General features: G+C 45.7%; 1 protein-coding gene across 3 annotated transcripts in view; it reads left to right on the top strand.

Annotated features, from left to right (window-relative positions):
* Positions 1–16,147, top strand: part of LOC119954722 (monocarboxylate transporter 2-like) — a 177,178-nt gene extending 161,031 nt beyond the window's left edge. For all 3 annotated transcript variants that reach the window (XM_038780230.1, XM_038780229.1, XM_038780231.1), the window contains exon 5: positions 14,106–16,147. In XM_038780230.1, the coding sequence (XP_038636158.1) occupies positions 14,106–14,371 (266 nt within the window). In that variant the 3' untranslated portion in view covers positions 14,372–16,147. The remainder of the gene's footprint in view (positions 1–14,105) is intronic.
* The last annotated feature ends 8,117 nt before the right edge of the window (positions 16,148–24,264 follow it).

A 24,264-nucleotide genomic window follows, 5' to 3' on the forward strand; every position in this document is an offset into this window, starting at 1 on the left:
GAATTTCATATTGTGGTAAGATTGTACGTTTTTTTCCAACCTGAAAACTTGAAGTTTTAAATGACTTATTGTAACTGATAAATGAGTTTGAGCCTTCAGATAGAAGGAACTATGTAATTATAAATAACAATTAGACCTACATAAAATGCATAACAATAATTAGAACAATATGTTTATAATTAGTCGTTTGGTAGTACTGATGTGGAGATGCCGGTTTTGGACTGGGGTGAGCACAGTAAGAAGTCTTACAACACCAGGTTAAAGTCCAACATGTTTGTTTCAAACACTAGCTTTCGGAGCATTGCTCCTTCCTCAGGTGAAGGAAAGAGCATTGCTCCAAAAACTAGTGTTTGAAACAAACATGTTGGACTTTAACCTGGTTTAGTAGTACAGTATTGCTGAAAAAGGACATGTCTCGTTGAAGCTTTTTGTCCTGCACTCATCAGGACAATTTGCTACACTTCACCTGCTATTGGTACTTCAAAACACTGCATCATCCAGTAACAGTGCTATAACAGCAGGTGTTACCAATGTAACAAATCTTACTCTAACCGAGATATTCATTATTCTATAAAATAACCAACAAATCCCTATCTACCTGTGAAGAAACAAAATTAACTATATCTCCCAGAAAAACAAAATATTTTTGGCTTTGGTGCATCTTATTATTTGCATCTCAATTTTAAAATTCTCACCGTTGTTTTCAATTCCTTCCATGACTTCACCCTTCCCATCTCTATAACCTTCTCCATCCTCACAGCACTCTAGGTATCTGTATTCCACCAATTCTGGTCTCTTGACCATCACCAATTTTCATTGCTCGCTGAGTGGGGTTGTGTCTTCAGCTACTGAGGCCCTAAGCTCTGAAATTCCTTTCCTAAGCCTTTCCACCTCTTTCGCGTAATTTAAGATGAAAAAAAAACAATAATCAGATGCCTTTACATAGCGCTGCTCATGACCAACAGACATCTCAAGCGCATTACTGCCAATCAAGTATTTTTTGAAGTGTAATAGTTGTTGTACATGTTGTACGGCAGATGTTTCTTAAAACCTACTTGCCTCTGTCCTAATAACTCCTCATATAGCTTGGTGTCACATTTTGATTAATAATTCTTCCACAAAGTGCCTTGGGATGTTTTACTATGTTAAAGGCATTGTATAAATGTATGTTGTTGGTGTTCTTGTTGAGACCTGTTATTGCCACGAGTATCTCTGGTACTGTTCCAGACAAGTTATTGAGAAGTCGCAGCTCCCACTAATCACAATGGTGCACATCGTAGGTCGAGGAGAGACAGGTAGAAATGTGGGCCGGAATTCTCCGGCCGTTCGCTGGAGGCGGGATTCTCTGGTCTGCCTGGTAGTGCACTCCCCGCCGGTGGGTTTCCCAGCGGCATGGGGTGACTTCAATGGAAAGTCCCATTGACAGTGCCAGGAGCAGAGAATCCCGCCAGCGAACAGTACACCATCTCCCACCACTGAGAAACACGTGGCTGGGAGGCCAGAGAATCCTGCGTATGGTTACCACATTGGCAGGGTGTATATAGTGTATAATGGAAAAGTCATGTAAACTGCCCTTCCCTGTCCAAAGGCACCCCCTAACCCCTTCACTCACTCGACCCAGTATCTTCTATTTCTTGGACTTGGGCCAATTTTGAACCAAACTGCGGGGATCAAATGGAGCTGATCTCTTTACTATTAGCTCTAACTTGTTAGGTTGTACATCAGCTGTTGGTCCAAGATGTCACATTGCTCTTGAAGTTGATTTGAATGACTGAAGCTAATAGCAGTGCTTTTGTCTTCAGTCAATGTTCTCCCCATATAACATGCAGGTGGGCAGAATTTCCCCCGTATTTGACAGAGTGCAATAGTGGGCGGGTAAAGTGATTCTGAAGCCACTGGCACCAATGGTAAGCCTGACCTGCCAGAAATTTAGTTTTTTAAACATTGGGGTGACATTTTTAAAGGCCGCCCTAGTGTAAAAAATTCCATATGTAAGTCCCCATCCTGACACAATGCTGAAGCACGGCCCTGGCATTACCTCCTTCCTCTCCCTGCCCCCACCTCCCTTCCCGCCCCCTAGATATAGATCTTAGGGCTAAAGGGATCAAGGGATGCAAGGGGAAGGCGGGATCAGGGTATTGAATGTGATGATCATAATGAATTTTGGAGCAGGCTCGAAGGGCTGAATGGCCTCCTCCTATTTCTATTTTCTATGTTTGTTTCTATGTATGTTTTTCTTTCTTTCTTCTTCTTATTGGTATTCAATCCCCCTCCACAACTGGAAAGGAGGAACATTTTTTATGGATAATCAGTAGCAAAAATGATTGAAACAGATTAAGCTAGACCCTATCCATTCTCAATCTGCTTCCATTCAGAGACGAAGGATGAAAGTTCCCCATATGGCGCACTTCCGGCCTCCTTAAGAAAATGCTAAGATCTGACTTTCTCCTTGAAGAATGGGTAATGCAACTTAACCCACGTAATTTTCAAGTAACGTTACTCAAGAATAAAACAATTATATTGCTGAACTACGATTCTCCAATGCTTGATAGAATCTGATGCTGATTAAACTACCACATTTATATTCCAGTGTAGTTTCTACAGAATCAGATTAACATTTAAGTGACCCGCTCCAGCGCCGTGCTGGCCCCCTGTGGGGGCCAGAATAGGTCGTGCCCGGTCCCTGTTCGTGCCATCGTGAAACGCGACAGCATTCACGACGGCGTGAACACTTGGCCTCCATATCGGAGAATCTCCCTCAATATAATTAAGGCTTGGATAGACATATCTTTTGGTTTTTCAGTGAATGAAGTTATGGGGAATATGCAGGGAAGTGGAGTTCAGGCAGATGATTAACCAGGATTGTACTGAATGGTGGAGGAGGCTCAGTGAGCTGTATAGTCTATCCCTGCTCCTATTTATGTTCTTGGGCAGAATTCTCTCATGCCCCCTCTGGCAGTTTCAATAGTGGGCGACAGGGGGGATAATATGGCGGGACTCTAAAAATCGGTTTTACGCCGGCATGAATTTCCCTCAGGATCTTCCGTTGGTTCGCACCACGGTGGATCCAGAAACCCACTGGAGGCTGACGTGATACCATTTTGCATCCCCTTAATGGATTGCAGATGAAGGCCTGACTAGAATCTTCCACCCACACCTGATCCTCCGTGACATCAATGGGAAAACACGCCGGTCCAAAACACATCAGGAATAATATGCCGTGCGGAAGTTGGGGCTCACCTGAACAATGCTGGGACTGCCTTCAGATTTTGGGATCAAAGCTGCAAGCCACCCTGGACCCGGAACACCATAGCATTGTGAGGGGGGAGGGGGGAGTGGAGGCCAGGGGAAAGAGGCATCAGTCCCTTTCAGTTCTTCCAAATTCAGGACAAGAGATATAGCGTGGTTTCCTATCGGCCCCCACAGTGGGAAACGCTCCCTGTTTTCACCCCCGCCACGGCACTTAGTCCAAGATGGGAAATGTTTTTGATCTGACCAAAATGGTATGAATCACAACAAAAAACTTTACGGAACTGAAGGAGGTTCTGCGGCCTCTCGTGCCTATCACACCTCTTTGAATGAGCCATCAAATTAAGTTCTGCTCGCATGTTCCTTCCCCATACACCTGCACATGTGCCCCCATCCCCACCCAATTACTTTCCAGATGGAAGTATTTGACCGCTGGTTCGCACACTGATCAGTACCAACATTGGATGGCCTAAAAAAGAAGCAGAACAAAAAAAATATGGACACAAAAAGGAAAACATTTTTCAAATAGGTTGAAAGTTTGAATGGTTGTACTTCTGATTCCTAAATTTGCTAGGCTCCCTAACATTTAACTGTCCTAGTTATCAACACTGTAGCTGCTACTCTCTGTCTGATGCAGGTAATAGGATTCACACGGTAACTCAAATAGTCTGAGAAAATCCTTTCAGGTACAGTTGCTTCATTTACTTCGGCATGGTATTACACACCCAGCCACAAGACAGTATTACATGTTTGAGCACCTCTTGCTGTCAGAACGTTAAGTGTGTCTGTCATTTCAGAATGCAATACTGAATCTGTTCGTACTCCGATGAAGCACTCAATTGTCAGGAAATGACCTTGGGATGACTAAGCACTTGCATTGTCAGAAGAGGAGAGGTTATAATTTCACAGATTGTCAGCAGTTCTCATTGCTTGACAGGGTTATTAGGTTGTTGACCTTCACCTCCAGAGGTAGCCATGTTGGCACCGCTTGTATCCTCTATATTAAGCATTTGTGTTGTGCCCAGTGCAAAAGGAACATCTCTTTTTTTTTTGCCAGGAATTTTATGTTCAACAACGTAAGTGATATTACTGCTGGGCAATGGGATTTTAGGCATCGGGTTTTGCTGTAAGGTACCCCGAGGTCAAGTGCAAAACATCGCGGACTGGATTCTCCAGTTCCTCGGCCGCGTTTATCTTGGTGGGACACCATTCGCTTGTGGCACGATCCTGTCTTCCTGCCGTTTATCAATGGGATTTCACGGTAGGATAATGGTTAGCATAGTTGCTTCACAACTCCAGGTCTGAGGTTTGATTCCCGGCTTGGGTCACTGTCTGTGCGGAGTCTGCACGTTCTCCTGTGTCTGCGTGGATTTCCTCCGGGTGCTCTGGTTTCCTCCCACAGTCCAAAGATGTGCAGGTTGGGTGGATTTACAAGTGCGGAGTTTGGCGTATTCAGTTAACGTCCAAAACTTTGGAGAAGGAGCCACGTGGACACTAGGTGTCGTGTTGGCCCAGACTGGACTGGTCTCACATCGGGTAAGGACACATGGACGCAAATCAAACCAGCATGTGGATCACCTCCAAGGGCTCATCCAGGAAAGGCTGGATTCAATTCCAAAGGTTTCAGACTGTAACCGCCCCCATCTCAAACTGACACCTCCGCCCCAGTTGCCACCGTTGGTCTCGGGCGCATCTATCGTGGAGCAGACAATTCCAAACCTAGAGGACGTCAAAATGCCAGACAAAGACCCATTGCACTCTAATTCTGAGGGCAACATCGACATCTTGCTACCACTGGAGCCAACAACGTCAACGGCTCTAGCCACTGCAGGGTCTTTGACCCCACTGAGACGCTCCACGCAGAAGCGCCGCTCCCTAGTTCAGTACACGGCATCGGATTTACACGGCATCGGATGCCACATGTTCAGCCCTAGATGGTCGTTTCCGGGCTAGGATGCCAAAGGCACCATTACATCGGCCGCAGACACGGACATAGATGTATCTCTGGACTTTGGGGGTGGGTGGAGTGGAGGGATTTTCTAACCCTCAAAAAAGTCACTTTATCAGAACAATGAGATTCCAGGTGACATCCTCTGAATATGAGCTCTGTTGGTAATGAGGGTGTTGGGGTTCCCCTTTAACTGCGGGACTCAGACCTCTAGAATAAGACCTGTTGGGGAGAATAAGACCTGTTGGGGAGATAAGCTTTGTTTTTTACCTGCCTTAGCGGTTCTACACCCGCCTTCTCAACCTTGCTCCTCGTCTGAGGTGTGGTGATTCTCAGGTTCAATCGCCGCCAGTCAGCTCTCCCCCTCAAAGGGGGAAGAGCCTATGGTCATCTGGGACTATGGTAACTTTACCTTACCTGTACTTCAAGAGATGGTCGTGCTGGCTTGGACTGTTTTAAAGAAACCTCTATGTGCAGCAGGGTGTCCTTGGATGATCACAGTCAGCGAACAGGGCCCGATGCAGCCCTGATGCAGCTTACAGCTGGGTTGGAGGAAAAAGGAAGCAGGAGGCCTCCTCCTTAAGCTCCTTGTCCTCCAACCTGCTGAAAGAATATCTGCTTAAATCGTACAAAGGGTTGGCTTGTCAAGTCATCCTCCTCCAACTGCCATGGCATTTTAAAAAATAGAGCATTGCGCCCATGTATTCCGAAGGTGATCTGATTAACTCATGACAGGAGGCTAACTTATCCAGGGTCCCACTGTCCAAGCAATTAGTCTTAATAGCACATCTCCAATAGTTGAATACCTCATATAATTGCCATGGCTGCTTTGTTAATCAGACAGGAGCTGTGAGCCCTTCACACTCCCCTGAAGTTATTCCCCTTAATGGGTTTTGCAAACAGACTGAGTCCACCCCAATGAGTTGGAACGTACTCTATTGAAAATAGGATTAGCTATCTTGGACAGTGAGTTCAAGCCAGTTTAGTCTTTGTGTTTTTAAAATGCCTGTTTTTTAAAAGTTCAATTCAGGTTTCCATCTGGTGGATTAAAAATCATTATTCTGCTTGAACTACATCTTCATGACAAGTGTTTTGGGACGGCTTGAGGTAATGCAAGATTTCTTTGTTTCTTTTCTGATTTCTTCCTTCCCTCCTTCCGAAGTGTTCCTAGTTTCTCTACCACTAAGGAAAGACATTGTGCAGTTTTGCCGCATGAGGTGCAGCGAGGGAATCTCCAAACAAGCAAGGCTTTATTCAGTGGGGTGGGGTGTGTGTTTGGGAATAATGGTGCTTCAGAAACCTTTGTGCCAAGATAGTTCCTGCATTGTTATAAAGCTGCAGTGTCGGCTTTCCACTGCTCTGATGTGGAACTCTGAGCCAGATATTACTGTTTCAAACAGCATGTTAGATGGCAGCTTTTGCGATTGATTGGCAGCTTTGAGATGTCAAGAGATATTGGTTTTGAGTGAGATGCTCTAGGATCGGACAAAATGAAAGTGAATATATCGGCTAATCCTGCATAGGCAGCTGGCTGGAAACTAGGATCAAACTCCACCTGAACCGGAACATGCAATTGGAATGTTCACAACACATTCAGTGAGACAATGCTTTCTTTTTTAAGCTTGAAATTTGTTTTCTTTTACAACTCACTAGGCCGCCGGAAATCGTTGTATTTATTAGGTATTTTGCACTGTTCACTTTTTCATTCATTCTTTCATATTGGAAGTGATAGCTGAATTAGCTAATGGACTTACTGGTGTGATGTCACAGAAAAACAAATTAAAGTTTATAAGGTTTCTTTCACATCCTTGGCATGAACCAATGAAGTACTTTGAAATGTAGTCCCTATTGTAATTTAGGTAAACACAGCAGGTTATTTTCATATACAAGAGTAAGATAAACAATGTGGATTGAAGCATAGGGTGTCACCTAACAAATGGGTCGTGCCCCGTGTGAATCTGCAAAAGCCGGTTAATTCATGGGGGCCCAAAATCAGGAACTGACCCGGGCGCGGATCGATTTGCGATCTAACCAGCCTGCTCCCATTGATGAGATCCAGATCCTGGCGTGGCGTGGCGAGAAATCAATTATTACCAATTAAGGGGAATCTCCATCCCATTAATGGGAAGGACCCCTTATCGAATGGCCTCCTGGGATCTAACCAGCTCCCGAGCGAGCGGTCAGGCAGGCACCCTTTAGCACTCCAATTCAAAAACATGAATTACAGTAGTGCCCACAGCCGTGGGCACCGGAGGAGGTGAATAGCCCTCTTGGAAACCAGCAATCAGCCTGGTGGCACTGGGGCTGCTGCCTCAGTGCTCAGGGCAGGTGGAGGATCCTCTTGAGGGGACGGGCCGGTCGGAGGAGGGAGGGTCGGTCACCATCAGTTGGGGGTCACCCCTGGGCTGGGGGGTGATGAGCTCAGCTCCCACGGGTCCAACATGCCACCCCCCCAGATCGTGTATATCCATACCAGAGGCAACTTCAGTTGCTGCCCTTCGGTCGTTTCCCCCCCCCCCCCACCAAAAAAACCACCCCCAGGACAGAGCCCTGTCCGCGGTAATATGGTGAAGGTCACTTTAACTCCCGCTAATTGCAGAGGCCTTTGATTGCACAGCTGAAGGCCATTGCTAATATAAACTGGCAATGTCAGCTATGTGAGCATTCCACAGCTTCCAATTGGATTCCCGTGACTTGATGTGCCATTTTCCAGGCGAGAGTTATTGCCTAGCTTCCCAATCAGACATTGAAACCTTTGCGTGAACACTGGAGGCATCAATACCACAGAAACAGCAGCCAACAGTCAACCGCCCAAGAGCTGTGCCTCAACACTGAGGGCATCCCACCAGAGGATGGGTGTGTGGATCAGGGAGAGAACATACCCGGTTCAGGTAATTCTCCGGCAGGGATCTGGGGTCTGGATTTTGCATTGAGGAAGTGCTGGAGGTGCATGTGCAGGGCGGGGTCCCCCAGCACAACTGCCTCATTGGACGGCACCCTGACAGATGGCAGGGAATGTAAGGGTGGGAAGGCCTGAGAGCCTCTAGGGTACTGGGGTAGAAGCCCAAACGGATTGTCGGTCTCCACTCTCCGATTACTTACAGATATCACATGATGGTTGATATTGTGGACCCCGCAGCAGCGTCCCTCGCAGTGGCATTTGCAGTCCAGGTGACCAGGTGCCTGAGAAGGCAGCACAGCCAAAGTGCATGGGCCAGCCCCACACCCTGAGGACCTGGCTGCCCATCAGGCTAACCAGGGACCCAGAGGGAGAGGCCAATGAAGGCCCAAGGTGTACAGGTGTCGCTGATTTTTTGAGAAGATGTTGGACAACATGTGCCGCAGGAAGCTCCACCTCAACAAGGGACGGTACGGCACTTGTGTCGTGTCCTTGTGACCTTGGCACAACAGGGAGGAGGATATCTGCTCCCGGTGGCCGTCAATGTCACTGCAGCCCTGAACTTCTATGCCTCAGGATTATTCCAGGGTTTAGTCAGAGACTTGTATGGCACATCCTGACCAACAGCCCACAAGTGCATCCATGAAGTTACAGATGCCCTGTTTGCCTGGGCAGCTGACTATATAAACTTTGACCTGGACCATGCCCATCAAAATGCCTGGGCAGGAGGATTCTCCACCATTGCAAGGATGTCCCAGGTCCATGGGTAATAAATGGCACTAATCTCTCCTTGCACGCAGTGAGCGTTTGGAAACGCCCTTCATTAAAATAATGAACACCCTGAACATTAAACTTGTGTGTGACCACCACCTTGAGATGATGGATGTGTGCGCATGCTTCCCAGGGATTGTGCACGACAGTTACATTCTGGGCGGTCGGAGATCCCCGGAGTCTTTGAAGGACACCCCAGGATGACTAATTGGCACTTGGGGATAAGGAGTACCTATTAAGGTTCTGGCTAATTACGCTGGAGACCGATACGAAGATTCGCTACAACAAGGCCTGTGTGGCCACCCGGGCTGTCATTGAGCGGTGCATTGGACTTTTGAAAATGCGGTTCCAATGCTTCGACCACCTTGGTAATAAACTGCAGTACACCCCCCCCCCCCCCCCCCCCCCCCGGGAGGGTCACCTGCTTTGTGGTGCTCCGCTGTGCCTTCCACAACCTGGTATAGCAGCGGGGATTGGACTTGTTTGTTTATTGTCACGTGTACCTAGGTACGTGAAAAGTATTTTTCTGCGAGAAGCTCAAATGGATCATAAAAGAAAATAAAATAAAAAGAAAATACATAATAGGGCAACACAAGGGCCAGTGGCCTGTGAATGGCAGATGGAGTTTCATTTGGATAAATGTGAGGTGATGCATTTTGGTAGATCAAATCAGGGCAGGACCTACGCAGTTAATGGTAGGGTATTGGGGAGAGTTACAGAACAAAGAGATCTAGGGGGACAGGTTCATAGCTCCTTGAAGGTGGAGTTGCAGGTGGACAAGGTGGTGAAGAAGGCATTCAGCATGCTAGGTTTTATTGATCAAATAAGGTAGATAGTCAACATCTTTTCCCAAAGGTAGAGGAGTCTAGAACTAGAGGGCGTAGGTTTAAGGTGAGAGATACAACAGAGACCAGAGGAGAGATTTTTTCACACAGAAGATGGTGAGCATCTGAAACAAGATGCCAGAGGCAGTGGTAGAGGCGGGTACATTTTTTTTCCTATAAAGAACAGTTAAACAGTTACATGGGCAAGGTGGGTATAGAGGGTATGGGCCAAATGTGGGCAAGTGGGACTAGCTCAGTGATAGGAACTGGGCGGCATGGATAAGTTAGGCCGAAGGACCCGCTTCCATGACTCTATGACAATGTAAATACATAGTCACTGGCATCAGGTGAAGCATACAGGAGTGTAGTATTAATCAGGTCAGTCCATAAGAGGGTCGTTTAGGAGTCTGGTAACAGCGGGGAAAAAGCTTTTTTTTGAATCTGTGCGTATTCTCAGACTTCTGTATCTCCTGCCCGATGGAAGAAGTTGGAAGAGTGAGTAAGCCGGGTGGGAGGGGTCTTTGATTATGCTGCCCGCTTTCCCCAGGCAGCGGGAGGTATAGATGGAGTCAATGGATGGGGAGGAGGTTCGTGTGATGAACTGGACTGTGTTCACGACTCTGAAGTTTCTTGCGGTCCTGGGCCGAGCAGTTGCCATACCAGGCTGTGATGCAGCCAGATAGGATGCTTTCTATGGTGCATCTGTAAAAGTTCGTAAGAGCTAGGGTGGGCATGCTGAATTTCCTTAGTATCCTGGGGAAGTATAGGCGCTGTTATGCTTTCTTGGTGGTAACGTCGACTTAGGTGGAGCAGGACAGGTGATGTGCACCCCGAGGAATTTGAAGCTGTTAACCATCTCCACCTCGGCCCTGTTGATGCAGACAGGGGTGTGTAGAGTACTTAGCTTCCTGATGTCAATGACCAGATCTTTAGTTTTGCTGGCATTGAGGGAGAGATTGTTGTCGCTGCACCACTCCATTAAATTCTCTATCTCCCTCCTGTATTCTGACTCGTCGTTATTCGAGATACGGCCCACTATAGTCGTATCATCAGCAAACTTGTAGATGGAGTTGGAACCAAATTTGCCACGCAGGCGTGTGTGTACAGGGAGTAGAGTAGGGGGCTAAGTACACAGCCTTGCAGGGCCCCAGTATTGAGAGGTATTATGGAAGAGTTGTTGTTTATTCTTACGGATTGTGGTCTATGAGTCAGAAGTCTAGGATCCAGTTGCAGAGTGAGGAGCCAAGTCCTAGGTTTTGGAGCTTTGATATGAGCTTGGCTGGGATTTTGGTGTTGAAGACGGCGCTGTAGTCAATAAATAGGAGTCTGATGTAGGAGTCCTTGTTGTTGAGATGCTCGAGGGATGAGTGTAGGACCAGGAAAATGGCTTCTGCTGTGGACCGGTTGCGGCGATATGTGAATTGCAGTGGAACAAGGCGTTCTGGAGGTGGAGGAGGAGGAACATGCGACCTGGTCTGAGGAGGAGGACGAGGAGCTGGACCAGGATAAGCTGGAGGACGAGCCCAGGGAGGACTCGCGGGAGCAGCTGGAGGATGAAGGACAGGTGTGGCGGCAAGACACCGGCATGCCCAGAGGACCAAGGAGGTCCTCATCCTCGCCCGCTTCTCATAGGGACGTGGCTTTGTCTGTCATCTCACCCCCTTCCCCTACCTGACATGCCTCTGCCTCACCTCCCCCAGCCATTACCCGCCCCTCTCCGCCTGCCCCTTTCGCCTTGTTCCACCATTGCAGGGTCTGTGTAACATCACTCCAGGGTGATGAGGCTAAATTATGATATCCTTTCACCAATATGTACATTTCCCACCAGTTTAAGTGTCAATGGCAAATTCCAATAAATGAGCAAATGATCGTCCTCCATTAAATTTCAAATCAAAATGCAACAATGTCTTGTCGATCCTCTCAATGATACAGAGCCAAGGCTGCATAGTCATTGAACTCTTGTTACTTTTTCTTCTCACTAAAGTGGGAGCACGTTATTCATCAAGGAGCAGAGGTTCACTCAAAACAGTGCAATAAAAAAAAATCAAGCAATTTCAAGGTTTTGTTTATTAATGGGACGTAGAGTCACTGGCTGGCCCAACATTTATTGCTTATCCCTAATTGCCTTGAACTGAACAGCACTTCATTGCTGTGGATCTGGAGCCACGTGTAGGCCAAGTAAGGACGACAAATTTCCTTCTCTTTAAGGTCCATTAGTGAACCAAATGGTTTTTTTTTACACCAATGGTTTCCTGGTAATTATTAGGCTTCAAATTCCAGAGTTTTATGGAATTCAAATTTCACCATCTGCCGTGGAGGGATAAAACCCAGTCCTCTGGCTATTACCCTGGGTCTCTGAATTACTAGCTATATAAAACCACCACATCATCAACTCCCCTTATGTCCAGGACAAATTGAGCTTCTGCAATCTTTTGTGCCGGTTTGAAAAATCTTTCACAGAAAGTGGCCCGGCCAACAAAATGTCCATGCTAACCCCTGCCCCGGTTGAATTAATCACTGATGAGATTCTGCTAATTGTGGCAATTTAATGGCAAATTAGGAAGCTATGGAATTTTAGCCTTTTTTAAGTGCAAAATGCAACTTTTTAAAAACGTTCTGCCTGTAAGAAACTGACTACCGTACACCAGCGAAGCAGGCTATTGATAGGTGTTGGACTAAACACGGTGATTAAAGATTATTATATTTTGTAATCAACCCATTTCCAACCGTGCTAATAAAGAGAACACTGATTTCCATTGAGGAGATGTTAAGGTATTTCTAAGATGTATTTTTCAATTGACTTTTCAATTTACTTTCTCCAACAAAGCATTAACGTGAGAACAGCTGAATGCAACAAATAAAGGCCCTTCCAGGCTTGCTTGTAGACCAAGTGGCAAAGGAATCCTTTCCCCCATCTCGCACTGTCCCAGAACCCCAGATTTACCACTAAAGAACTTCTTGATTCAATCTTTTCAATCGTCTTACAGCCAACCCAACCTCCAATCCATGATCAGATCATTGATGAGCATCTTCTCCATAAAATCTGATGTCCGACTAAACTCCTGATCTCACATTGCCCTCACATGCAACTCACCTACGATGTCTACTCCTCTCCCAACCTCTGACATGCAACTCACCTCCGATGACTCACTCCTCACCTGACTTCCGATGCCCAATCCTTCATCTGATCAGACCTCGCCCCCTTGGTCGACTCAATTTCACCTTGTGACTTTTTTTGCAAAAATATACTTTACTTGTAAAATATCCAAAAGAATATTTTTTTCCGGCTGTTGCGATTCTCTTTACCAGCTGACCAGTGAACGGCGCACCGCTGTGAAACATCCGGCCGGGGGACCATACAATCCAGCCCTTCAAAGTGCAAAAATATTCAAGTTCTCTACGTACATCATGTTGCACTCTGAGGTGCTTAAATACAGTCAAAGAAACATTACAGACATTTCAAAATGGTCATTACAGCGGTGCAATGTGATTTATATTGAATACATATATCAGGTTGCACTCTGAGGTGTTTCAGTACAATAGTGATACATTCAATGTGAGCCATATGGCCCGACGACATTCTCTACAGTTCTACCCCTTGTGACCGCCGATATCCAGTTCAAGCCTGTTATCAATATGCATGGGTGACCCACCTATGCTTTGCTCCACCTTACATGAAGGTCCCACCTTCTCAACCTTGCCCCTTGCCTGAGGTGTGGTGATCCTCAAGTTGTTTTGCCACCAGTCAGCTCTCCCCCTCATAGGGGAATGCAGCCTCTGGTCATCTGGGACTATGGCGACTTTGTTTTTAATTGCTCCACCTTACAGCCCAATAGCTTCTTAGTCTGGCTGGCTGTCACCAGGAAAGCAATGTGAAAAATCTCAAATCGGGTGCTACCTTTAAATTCAGCATGATTTCCAGGGAAATCCATGCTTCCAGGTTTGCAAGCGGCTAAGTCTGTTCCCTGCTTCTCTTACTACCTTAGTTATTGTCAGGGTCAATGTCTCAATCGGTGAAGGATGGGATGGTGCTGCATTCATTTCCTTTTTGATAAAACTGAAAAAGCCAAAGGAGCCATGTGGCAATTTGATCTCTGTGAATACTCATTTGAAATACTTAAAGTCAACAGAGTTAGCACCGATGTTAAATCGGTACAGGCGCCGGAATGTGGCGACTAGGGGCTTTTCACAGTAACTTCATTGAAGCCTACTCGTGACAATAAGCGATTTTCATTTTTCATTTCAAATAAAACCCCAGAAAATTCAGGCCTGGCTTTGTAAACCGGCTTCCTAATTAATTTCCTTGTCAAAGCCCCTTTAATCTACTTGATTTGTTCATAGACTTATTTTTGATGCTTTGCAGCAGTTGCCAATTCATTTATTAAACATACAGAACATCATTACTGTCTTTCAGGATTGTTGGTGGACATAACTCAAGACTATAGGTACATGTACACAGTGTGTGGAAGCATCGTGATACTGGCCAGTATCTATTTATTCATTGCAAATGCCATCAACTACCGGCTCCTAGAGAAGGAGAAGAGAATGGAAGAGGAGAATGCAAAGGCGCCACCGAATGATGCAGAACTGAACGACATTTGTGATAGTGGCACTGATGACATAGAAGTTAGTCCCCAGATGCTGTTGGGGATTTCTTCTGAGAAGGAGACTGATATTTAAACATCTGGGCTGACCTGATTTTGCTTCCAGGGTGCATTTGGAATTGAGTGTCAGAAATTTCACCACTTCAGGAGATAGATATGTCAAACCTCAGACAAATATCCAGGGTTCTAATAAGGATAAATCAGTATTTTCAGCTGCATGAACACCGCGTCGTACATTACCCCTTTTCTTCCTAATGGGCAGCCCTTTCAGTATCACATGCTACCCTGGCATAAGGTTCTTGTGGAGGAAGTGGAAGTTGATTCTGCGTTTGCCCTGCATTGTTAATTAAATATGCCATTATTTAACAGGGTGCAGAGGAATGAGGCATTCATAAGGGTTAAAATGGAGGAAATATTCCAACATTTTCTATTCCAAATGCTACCTCCGTAACCTGCTATTGTGCATACATTTTAAATCCAAATCGTAATTGTTAGCACTAAGCAATTTTAATAGTGTGTCAGCAAAACCAATGGAGCCAGTAGTTTATTCCTTATTGACCTCAATTTGTTGTTACTATGCACAATTTATAAAAAAGAGATGTTATAAACAGTCAAAGATACTGCACTAAAACACCTAAATTTAGACATCAAAGGCACTGCACTAGGGGTAGAACCAAGACTTCAGGTAAAATAGTCAGTAATATATACTTCATTCAGAAGAGGGCACTAGACCAAGAATAATTGAAGATAAGCTTCTGTTCTTCCTCATGAGGAGATAACCCTTCCTAATAAAGTCTCTATAGACTTGAAACCAACCTTTCATTAAGTTTGACTTTCAAGAAACCTAATGAAGTGTGAAAAGGCCTTGCCTTTACCATTCTTTTGTTTTGCAATTAAATAGATTAAAGTCTGATAAACGAACTAAATTAAGCTCTGCCACTCAAAAAGATTTAAACTAGATATAAGAAAGAGCTTGAGGGACAAGGGGCTCTTAAGCCTAGATTTTCTAATCAATGTTGTTTTAACACCAGCGGTAACCTCTTTAATTTTAAAATAATGCCAATCAGAAAATCTAAGCTTGGGTATTCATCTGAAAAGGAAATCAATGTTGAAATGCTCTAGAGTTTAAAGCTTCGAAGTGAAATGAAGCTCGGCCAATTCTTAGTGACAAGTCAGCCCATAGCACCACACTGCCTCATGTTTTAGCACCAATTGACACTGTCAAAAATTTGTTTGATAATTACTCCGGTGAAGCACCTTGCGATTTTGTTCTATAAACAGTCCTAAGATACTGCGCTAAGAACCACTGCAATAGGGCCAGAATCGAGATGCAGGCAAAAGAGTCAGTAATGTATACTTCATCAGTAATTCTTATAAAAATACAAGTTGTTAGTGTTATACATAGGCAATCTCACTGAGAAACTACAGGATGGCTGGTATCAAATGGACAAATAACTTTGGCACATTCTTCCCCGTTTGGTGCTGGGCATTTTATGAGGGCAAAGTGAAGTGGGCTTTGAACTCCAATTACCCAGACCGTTTCTGATCTGGAGGTGCTGATTGACAACATTGGGTGCCCAATCTCTAAAATATTCCATTACCTTACACCAAACCCTCCCTTTATCTTCTGGGTAGCCTCAGTGTTTTCTTAAAGATATTTGTATGATTATTCTATTAAACCAGGTCGGTGCCATTAGTTTTGATTTTAACCAAGGTTCTTTTGTTTCTATTTAAATGGTCCTATTGTGATATTTTCAAGGCACAGGACAGAATTTTATGATGCAATAGTTTTTACTTTTCTAATATAAATCTATCATAGAATAAAGTTCTCATTCTAAGCAAGTAAATGGAATAAGTGTTAAGGCCTCAGTGTCGAGTAAACTCAGCTCATATCACGTTGACGTAAAGAATTGCAAGAAACAAACATGTTGCAACTTGTTTTCACTGCTTCCCAATGGGGAAATGTCTACAATGTTCTCCTTACGGCAAGGTAACCGGGGCTAACAGTTTGGGGATAAGTGGATACGGTCACACCCCATTGTGTACACCCCACATCGACCATTAATCTTATGCACTGATCCGTGGTTGCGATGAGATTAGGACTGGGATGACCTTAATGTACTTCCTAAAGTTAGCACTGCCTCTACTTTTTAGCAACAGTATAACTAGTGACCAGAAAAATTCAATAAGTATCTTCAGCATTTGGTACTTAATCTAATTACAGGCATTCTATTTCAGTTTTTGCAACAGCGTAACGACGCACTACAGGAAGCAATTCAAAGCTAACTTGCTGGGCAGGAAACCCAAGGGATTGGTTGGAACGTTGGTTTTACAGCCTGTGCAATATCTCTCCCCATTGATTTCAAAAGTCAACCAGTTGTAAAACCCAGTTTTCCACCTGGATCCTGTTAGTTTTCCATTGGACTAGTTAGGTTAAAATTGCCCCCCAAAGTGTGTATCGTGGGTTTATTTGCCCAATCTCAACAAGCTTTTCAAATACAAGTGCGATCTTGAAATTATGCTGTAAATAGAAAAGCACTGATAACCCTGTCATCACTGAGCCAATGATGTTGCGGGCTAAAACATTATCCTCGACAATATTGTGATGAATTGTGACCCTGCTCTACCTGACCATCCAGTCACTACCATTTGGTTAAAGAGAGAAAGAATTGCCAGAGTAAAGTCTAACAAATGGTTTAAAGAAATATTCCGACGTACGTGACTGCTCAGTGGAGTCCAGAAGGCACTCTATGTTTCAGTAAGTGGAAGCAATGGCGTGCCTAAATCAGCCGGAGCCCCAAGAGCACCCGAGGAGAAGTTTTACTTCCTGTTAGCTGGTGAGTGTGACTTTTGGCTTTGTTCTCCCACATATGGGGAATCAGTTTTAATTCCCATCAAACTCTGGTGAGGTTTTACTGATGCATAATAGAAACGTGTTGAAGACTGAGGATTGAAAACTATTGACCAAAATCAGTGGACCAGTTCTCCAGTGCATGTACTTCAAAACAAACAACATATTGAGCATCACTTCTCTGGGTCTTCTATGTCAGAGATTTCTTTATTGTATGAAAACAGCTATTTGCAGCATACCAAAGGAATCATTTCTTTCAAGGTACTTAGGGGGAAATTTTCAGACCTCTTTAGCCTTCAGTGAGAATAGCGATGATGGCACAAAGTACGATGAGAATCAGGAAACATGATCCGCACTGGTGAGATTGCATTTTCCGATTTTCCAAGCCCCCCCAGCACTGGCGAAACGCGAATTCCTCACGGAAGGTTGGGAACCTCATTTCAATACATTAGCGTCTTATTACATGCACCCCCTCACTAAATATTCATCGGCAGCTGGCGTAATGTCACACCGGCATGATATACAACAGCCCTATCATAATGAGAACATTGACACCTCACCTCCGAACTCTGTGTCAGAGCTGAGCACTCAGGCCAGGATTCGGAGATGACCTGCGACGCCGGGACGCGATTCCCCGGCGACCGGAGAATGGGCGCCATGCTGCGGTGGTCGGGGGCCGATGAAAGAGGCCCCCATGGCGATTCTCCGCGGTCGACTGACCGAGTTCCCGCCGGCGTGGTCCTAATGTGGTTCCACCCAGCGGGAACTCTGGCCTGGGGAGGGGGGATCAGACTCCCGGAGTGGCCTCCACAATGGTCATGCCCACGATCGGGGGCCACTGATCGGCGGGCGTGCACGATCCGGGGGGGGGGGCCCTACCTTCTTCCGCGCCAGTCCACTGTGTGGCTCCGCCATGTTGCGCAGTGCCGGCACACAAGCAGCCGCAGCACGCATTCGCAGACCTGCAGCGAACAGAGCAGGGCAGCATACGGCAGCTGGAGCAGCGCAGAGCACACCAGCACCACCCTGGCCCCCTGTGGGTAACAGAATCGCTGGGCCAAGAGGCCCGTTGACGCCGGCATGGAACACTCCGGTGCTTACGCCGGCGTCAACACTTAGACACGTTTTCAGAGAATCACAGCCTCGGTTCCCCATCACCCTTCAAGGTGTCAATTACAGAGGGCACCAGAGAGGACGAGGGGGACACAGATAAATTCAATGTGACCAGGGTTCAGTCACGATATATCGAAGGGTTGGGGCCGGTCGCATGCCTTAGCGGCTTTTCATGGCTGTGAGCTCGAGGGGTCTGGCGGCTGATATGCAGACATTGTTTCCTGTGTCGTCGTGGTGCTTCTTCCAGTATCAGCGCTGAGGGATAGCCCTTCCAGAGTGGCAGTTGGAAAGTGGGTGAGAGCAGGGTCAGCACAGGGGACATCTGTGAGGTCACTGGATGGCGTCCCGTGGAGGACTCTGACAAGGCGTAGTACCCAGCCTCAAAGACCTCACGAGAAGGACGTGTACAAATTAACCCACACACTGTGAATCCAGAGGGCATGAGTTATCTGGAAGTCCAAGTCCACTGGTTATAGAGGTCAGGCCGTCAAGGGTTATGGGTGTATGGGTAACTGGCTGAACAAGTCGGAAGACTTGCTTAATCCACAGCCCATGAGAGCTGGGAGACTGAGTGGCCCCTAAAGGTCAAGTTGACTACAAATTGCAGTCATCACATGCATCAGGTGTACCTCACCTGCCACAAGGGGGTGCCAGTTTCCCAATCAGCTCCCTGACCCTTCCTTGATAAGTCAGCGTGTGCCAGTTTAGTCAACATTGCAATGCATAAGTGTGCCACTGATTGGTGCCCAATAGTGAACCCTTTGGAAGTACTTTCTGCCGCTTTACTGTGGCTACATTTGCGACCATGTGTCTGTGGAGAGGGGGCATGCAGTGTCCACGGGCAAATTTGAGACCTTCCGTTCCCGTTGGGTGCTGCAGGGGCTGGGCTGTCTTATTGTCCCCTTTAATCACATTTTGATTTGCTGTTTTTAAGCTTTGTTTGTGATTCGCATTTTGGAAAGAAGACTGTGGGACTCCTCCAGTCAGCCTTGCAATCCGAGGAGGGATGCTGTTATCCCTTCCTGATCCTCATGACTCTGCCTTTGTTGCTCCAGCAGCTCTGTGATGACCGTTCCCAGGGGCATGCCATTGGCCAGAGGCTCAGCGGAACCCTGGGCTCTAGCTTCCCTCCGAGTGCCAATCCCTGGGACGTTACTCCCACCACCTACTGTTTATTCTTTAGTTGTGAGGTGTCTACCAGTGAGTGACCCAGAAGTCTAGCTACTGTGGTGATCACAAGTTAACTAGATGCAATACAACTGAGCAAACACTAGAGGGGGCACGGGAGAGCCATATAAATAGACGGGGACAGGAAGTGAGGACACACTTCACAGAGGGCAGAACTTGGAGCAAGACACAAACACACCAGTAGAAACACTTGAGGTAGCCGTAGGTAACAGCTCTGAAGAGAGAACGAATTCACAATAAAGCATCTTCTCCACATTTGAGACTACGAGCTTTATTAAGTCACGAGGAACAACACAGCTACTAGTTAATCTTACCGAGGTGTAAATATCTGCACTGATGGAGGGTATGGGCTGACAGCTGTGAAGCCACCTCGATGCTTGTCTCTGAGGTGTCTCCCTTGGTGCTGCTTGGGTCTGTGATCTCCAGAGGCACGAGGATGGCTCCGGCTGGTTGACAGATTGACCTGCTAGGGAAGCGAGATGACATTAGTGCATCATGGGTAGATTGATGGGAGAACATTAACTCACTTGAAGCGTGCACTATGGCTCTTTTCATTAAGGGTTCTCAATTTTGTCTGGTTTCCCCACCTTGCCCTCTGTACAGGCGTGGTCCTGCTCCTTGCTGGCCAGCTCAAGGGTTTTCTTCTCAAAGGGCGTTAAGGTTATTAGCTCGGGCATGACACAGCTAATCACAGCTGGCCAGCTGTATCCGCTCACTCCGTTTCTTCTCGGGTTTGTCCTGCAATGAGACAGATGGAGAGAGTGTAGGTGGCAATCCTGCCCGCTCAGATGGTGATGAAGTCTGGCTTGCATTGGAGGTGAGTGAGAGCGGGGTATGAGGAGCAGGTTATCGATTGGGGGATCATCGGGATTGGAGCGTCAGTGGCAGGAGGGAGGAAATGAGATTGAACATGCAGAGTGTTTTTCCACCAGCGCTGATGGTTGACTCGTCGGGACGGACACTTTGAAAAAATATGGGTACATTACGCTGTTATTCTTAGGTTCTTCGCTATTCATACAGGATTTAATCTTTCAGTATTGTGTGATCATTGAACACCTAAAACACTCGAATTTTGTAGGAATGGTTTGCTTTGAATTGCATTCGTATGTCATTATTTAGAGATTCTCATTGAAGAAGAGTAAAAGGTAGCTTTCATATATTCTTACAAGATCTCCACGACAACAGGTCAATTATATGACAACCTTTTGAACTCAGCACATGAAGTTCAACAGTGACAGAGCTGAATGTTTTCAGCATTAAAAATATTTAATATTGAAGGATCAATATGTTAACCTCCTTTGGAGGCACACCCCTAGATCCAAGAATGAATAGGCTACTCGTCAGTGGTGTTAAATTTTGTTTCTACTTGAATAGCTAGCTTCATTTGGCTTTGAAGTAACATTAGTTACAGCTGATTTCACTTTGTGGGATGAAATAAATCTGACTGATTCACAGGAATAATATTATCTCCCCTCCCAGAAGCAGAGCTGAATGTGATTGGCTACAATGGTTGATATGATATTCACCAATGGAACTTGAGGAGAGGCAGCATGGCAGCATTGTGGTTAGCACTGTGGCTTCACAGCGCCAGGGTCCCAGGTTCGATTCCCTGCTGGGTCACTGAGTGTGCGGAGTCTGCAAGTTCTCCCCATGTATACGTGGGTTTCCTCCGGGTGCTCCAGTTCCATCCCACAGTCCAAAGATGTGAAGGTTAGGTGAATTGGCCATGCTAAATTGCCCTTAGTGTCTAAAAAAAATGTTTGGGGGGTTATTGCGTTAGAGGAATAGGGTGGAAGTGAGGGCTGAAGTGGATCAGTGCAGACTTGATGGGCCGAATGACCTCCTTCTGCACTGTATCTTCTATGTTCTACATGGGCATCAGCGAGTTGAGAAATATGTCACAAATTTTCAAGTGCTCACAATTTCGAAGCAGAATAGTGACATTACTATTGTAATATTTTCAAAAGCTATTCCAAAAGCTCAACTTAAAATACAAATACTCTTTTAATATCAACATGAATTATTATCTCTGATTTTAATTGTAGAAATGTGCAAAATGTTCTTTTGCCACAAACGAGCATGAGGATATGAATGGGCGAGGATATGGAAAGACACTCTGGGCTGGATTCTCCGTTTTTGGGTCTATGCCCCCCATGCCATCGGGAAAACTGTGGTCTTTTATGCCTGGAAAACTGCCGTAAAAAGGCCATAGATTCATCGTCTTGCAGGGGGCTATCAGGCAGCTGTCATAGAGCTCGCAGCTCTTTGCCAATACGACCCCCGGCATCTCTGGATCAGAGGCCGCAGACTGAGTCCACAGCTGCCACACGAGGATCAGAGATGATAGGACCATGTTAGAACCATGGCCGGTCGACAACGGAGCATTACGGGCCGTCCTCAGGCAATGGACCGAGGTGGTGGGTACTCGGTGCTGCGTACTCCATGAGTACGCTGATTTTCGGGGGGCAGAGAATTGCGAAACCGGCGCTGGTCCCGACTTTGTGCGTGAAAACGGATTCTCCGCCCTCTCACCGAACACGATTTTGGCATCGGGGGTGGAGAATCCAGCCCCCTGTCTCTTTACTCCAAGAGAAAAGCATAGAATTAGCAAAGGCAGATCTGAGACATCCATATGAGATTAGCTCTAATAAAATGAAAGTTTTTCCTGTACAAGTGTGTTGTGATTTCCTGAAAAGACAAAAAAATTACTACTAATTTAAAATCAAATTAAGCTTAAGGCATAATTTTAATCCATGATGAAGTTGTCCAGCATAATAGCTAATCGATGCCTGCCCCCACATCATGCCTTCCAGCTCTCCGTATGGACCAACAATGAGACCATTCAATGAGATCAATCCTGCCACCAGGGTCACAAGTATGAAGGTAGGCGCCTACACTCCTGCACTGTTTACAGCAATATAATAAAGCAAAATACTGCAGATTCTGGAAATCTGAGAGAAAAACGGAAAATGATGGATAAACTCAGCAGGTCTGTGGAGAGAAACAGAGTTACTGCTTCAAATCTAAATTTGAGCTGAATTTTTCGGCTGTTCTCGCCGGCTGGATCTTCCGTAAAATGCGCATGGCGGGGTCGGGGGGGGGGGGGGGGGGGGGAGTAGAAAATCCCACACTCTACTTCTCTCTCCACAGTTGCTGGCAGACCTGCTGAGTTTATCTGGCATTTTCTGCTTCCAGCAATAATGTTCACCTTGGAACAAGACCAAGGACATTGGAGCAGACCTTTTAAGCAATGAAAACAATGGCAGACTTTCAAATATCTGCTAATTATAAATGTGTCACTTCCTTAGCAATGATCTATTGCTCTGGGATTGATTTGTTGTTAGGGCAACAGCGCTGCAACAATGTACACCAGCATGGGGTGGAAGAGGAGGCACAATGGGATCTCTTGCTTTTATCTTTGAGCACAGTAAGACGTCTTACAACACCAGGTTAAAGTCCATCATGTTTGTTTCAAACACTAGCTTTCAGAGCACTGCTCCTTCCTCATTTTATCTTTGAGACTGCAGAGAATTGCTGCTCACAATGTTGTATAACTATGCGTGCAGCATTCCGCTTCAATGGGGAATACAACTGATAGTCGATCCATTGCATCCACCCCAACCCTCAACCACACCCCGACCACCACCAAGCTCCAGAAAGTTCCAGAACAAGCCTTTGCAAGATCACATTTTGCTTTGGATGAGGCTCCAAAAAAATGATCTGCTTCTGCACTTGTATCAAATGTTCTCGTGTTATGCTGCTTCGGATAACACAGGCTGCTACTTGATGCAGTCTTAACTAAAGGATGCTCCAGACTCTGAAATGAGTGCAATGTGTTTATTGATCTATTAACACAGTTCTCAAATGAGTTTGACTCTCTGCTAATCTAACTGTAGTAACTCAGTCTAACTGTACCAGCTTGCTCTAAGCCACGTGCTGGGGTGTGATGCTGCTGATCAACCCTGTCTAACTCTCTAGATGCCTGGCTGTGGAAAGAGGCAGGGTGTGAATGCCTCATCCCTTTTATAGTGTTTATGTCATGCCCCCTTGTGGTGATGCCACCTCCTCACTGCCCATTGGTTGTGTCCTATTCTGAGTGTTCATTGGTTGCATGTTTGCATATCATGACAGTTCTCATCTGTGAGTCTCTCTGCAGTGAATTCCCAACTGCTACTGGGTCAACTGGTTGTTCTAAATCGGGGTGAACTACTTCCCCTAAGTGAAATTGGAAGATATTGTGAATGAGGGGACAGGGATATGTGACTAAAGAGGAAGAATTTGGGATTTGTGCAGGAGAAACTTCTTTTGCCCAGAGGCTCTGGAATGCACTGCTGGAGTTACTGATTGAGGCGATGACCAGATCAAAATTTAAGAATAGATTTGTTACATGGTTGAAGGATAAGTAAATTAAGGGATCTGGAGACAGGGATAGGCACATGGGATTAGGACAACTGGTCATGTGGAGGGGAAATACCAACATGAAACGGGTTGGCTTGTTTATTGTGATTTCTATTTATTTCTAAAGGTGATTCAAAGCTGCTGGTCTTCCATATATTTTTTTTAATATTGAAAAAAAGTTTATTCAGTTTCAACTATTCACAAAGCAGAAAACTCAAGAAAAATACACTAAAAATCACCACAATGACTAGTTAAATTATCTCAACTAAGATCCATTGACAATTTTTAATAAACTGAGGAGATATGCGTAACTATCTAAAATAAGTGGAAAATTTCCCATAATTAAGTTTTTTGCACATCTGGGGTGAAATTCTCCGAACCCACGCAGGGTCGGAGAATCGGCCGGCAGCGGCGTTAAT

The sequence above is a fragment of the Scyliorhinus canicula genome, chromosome 20, assembly GCF_902713615.1.
Source record: "Scyliorhinus canicula chromosome 20, sScyCan1.1, whole genome shotgun sequence".
NCBI lineage: Eukaryota > Metazoa > Chordata > Chondrichthyes > Carcharhiniformes > Scyliorhinidae > Scyliorhinus > Scyliorhinus canicula.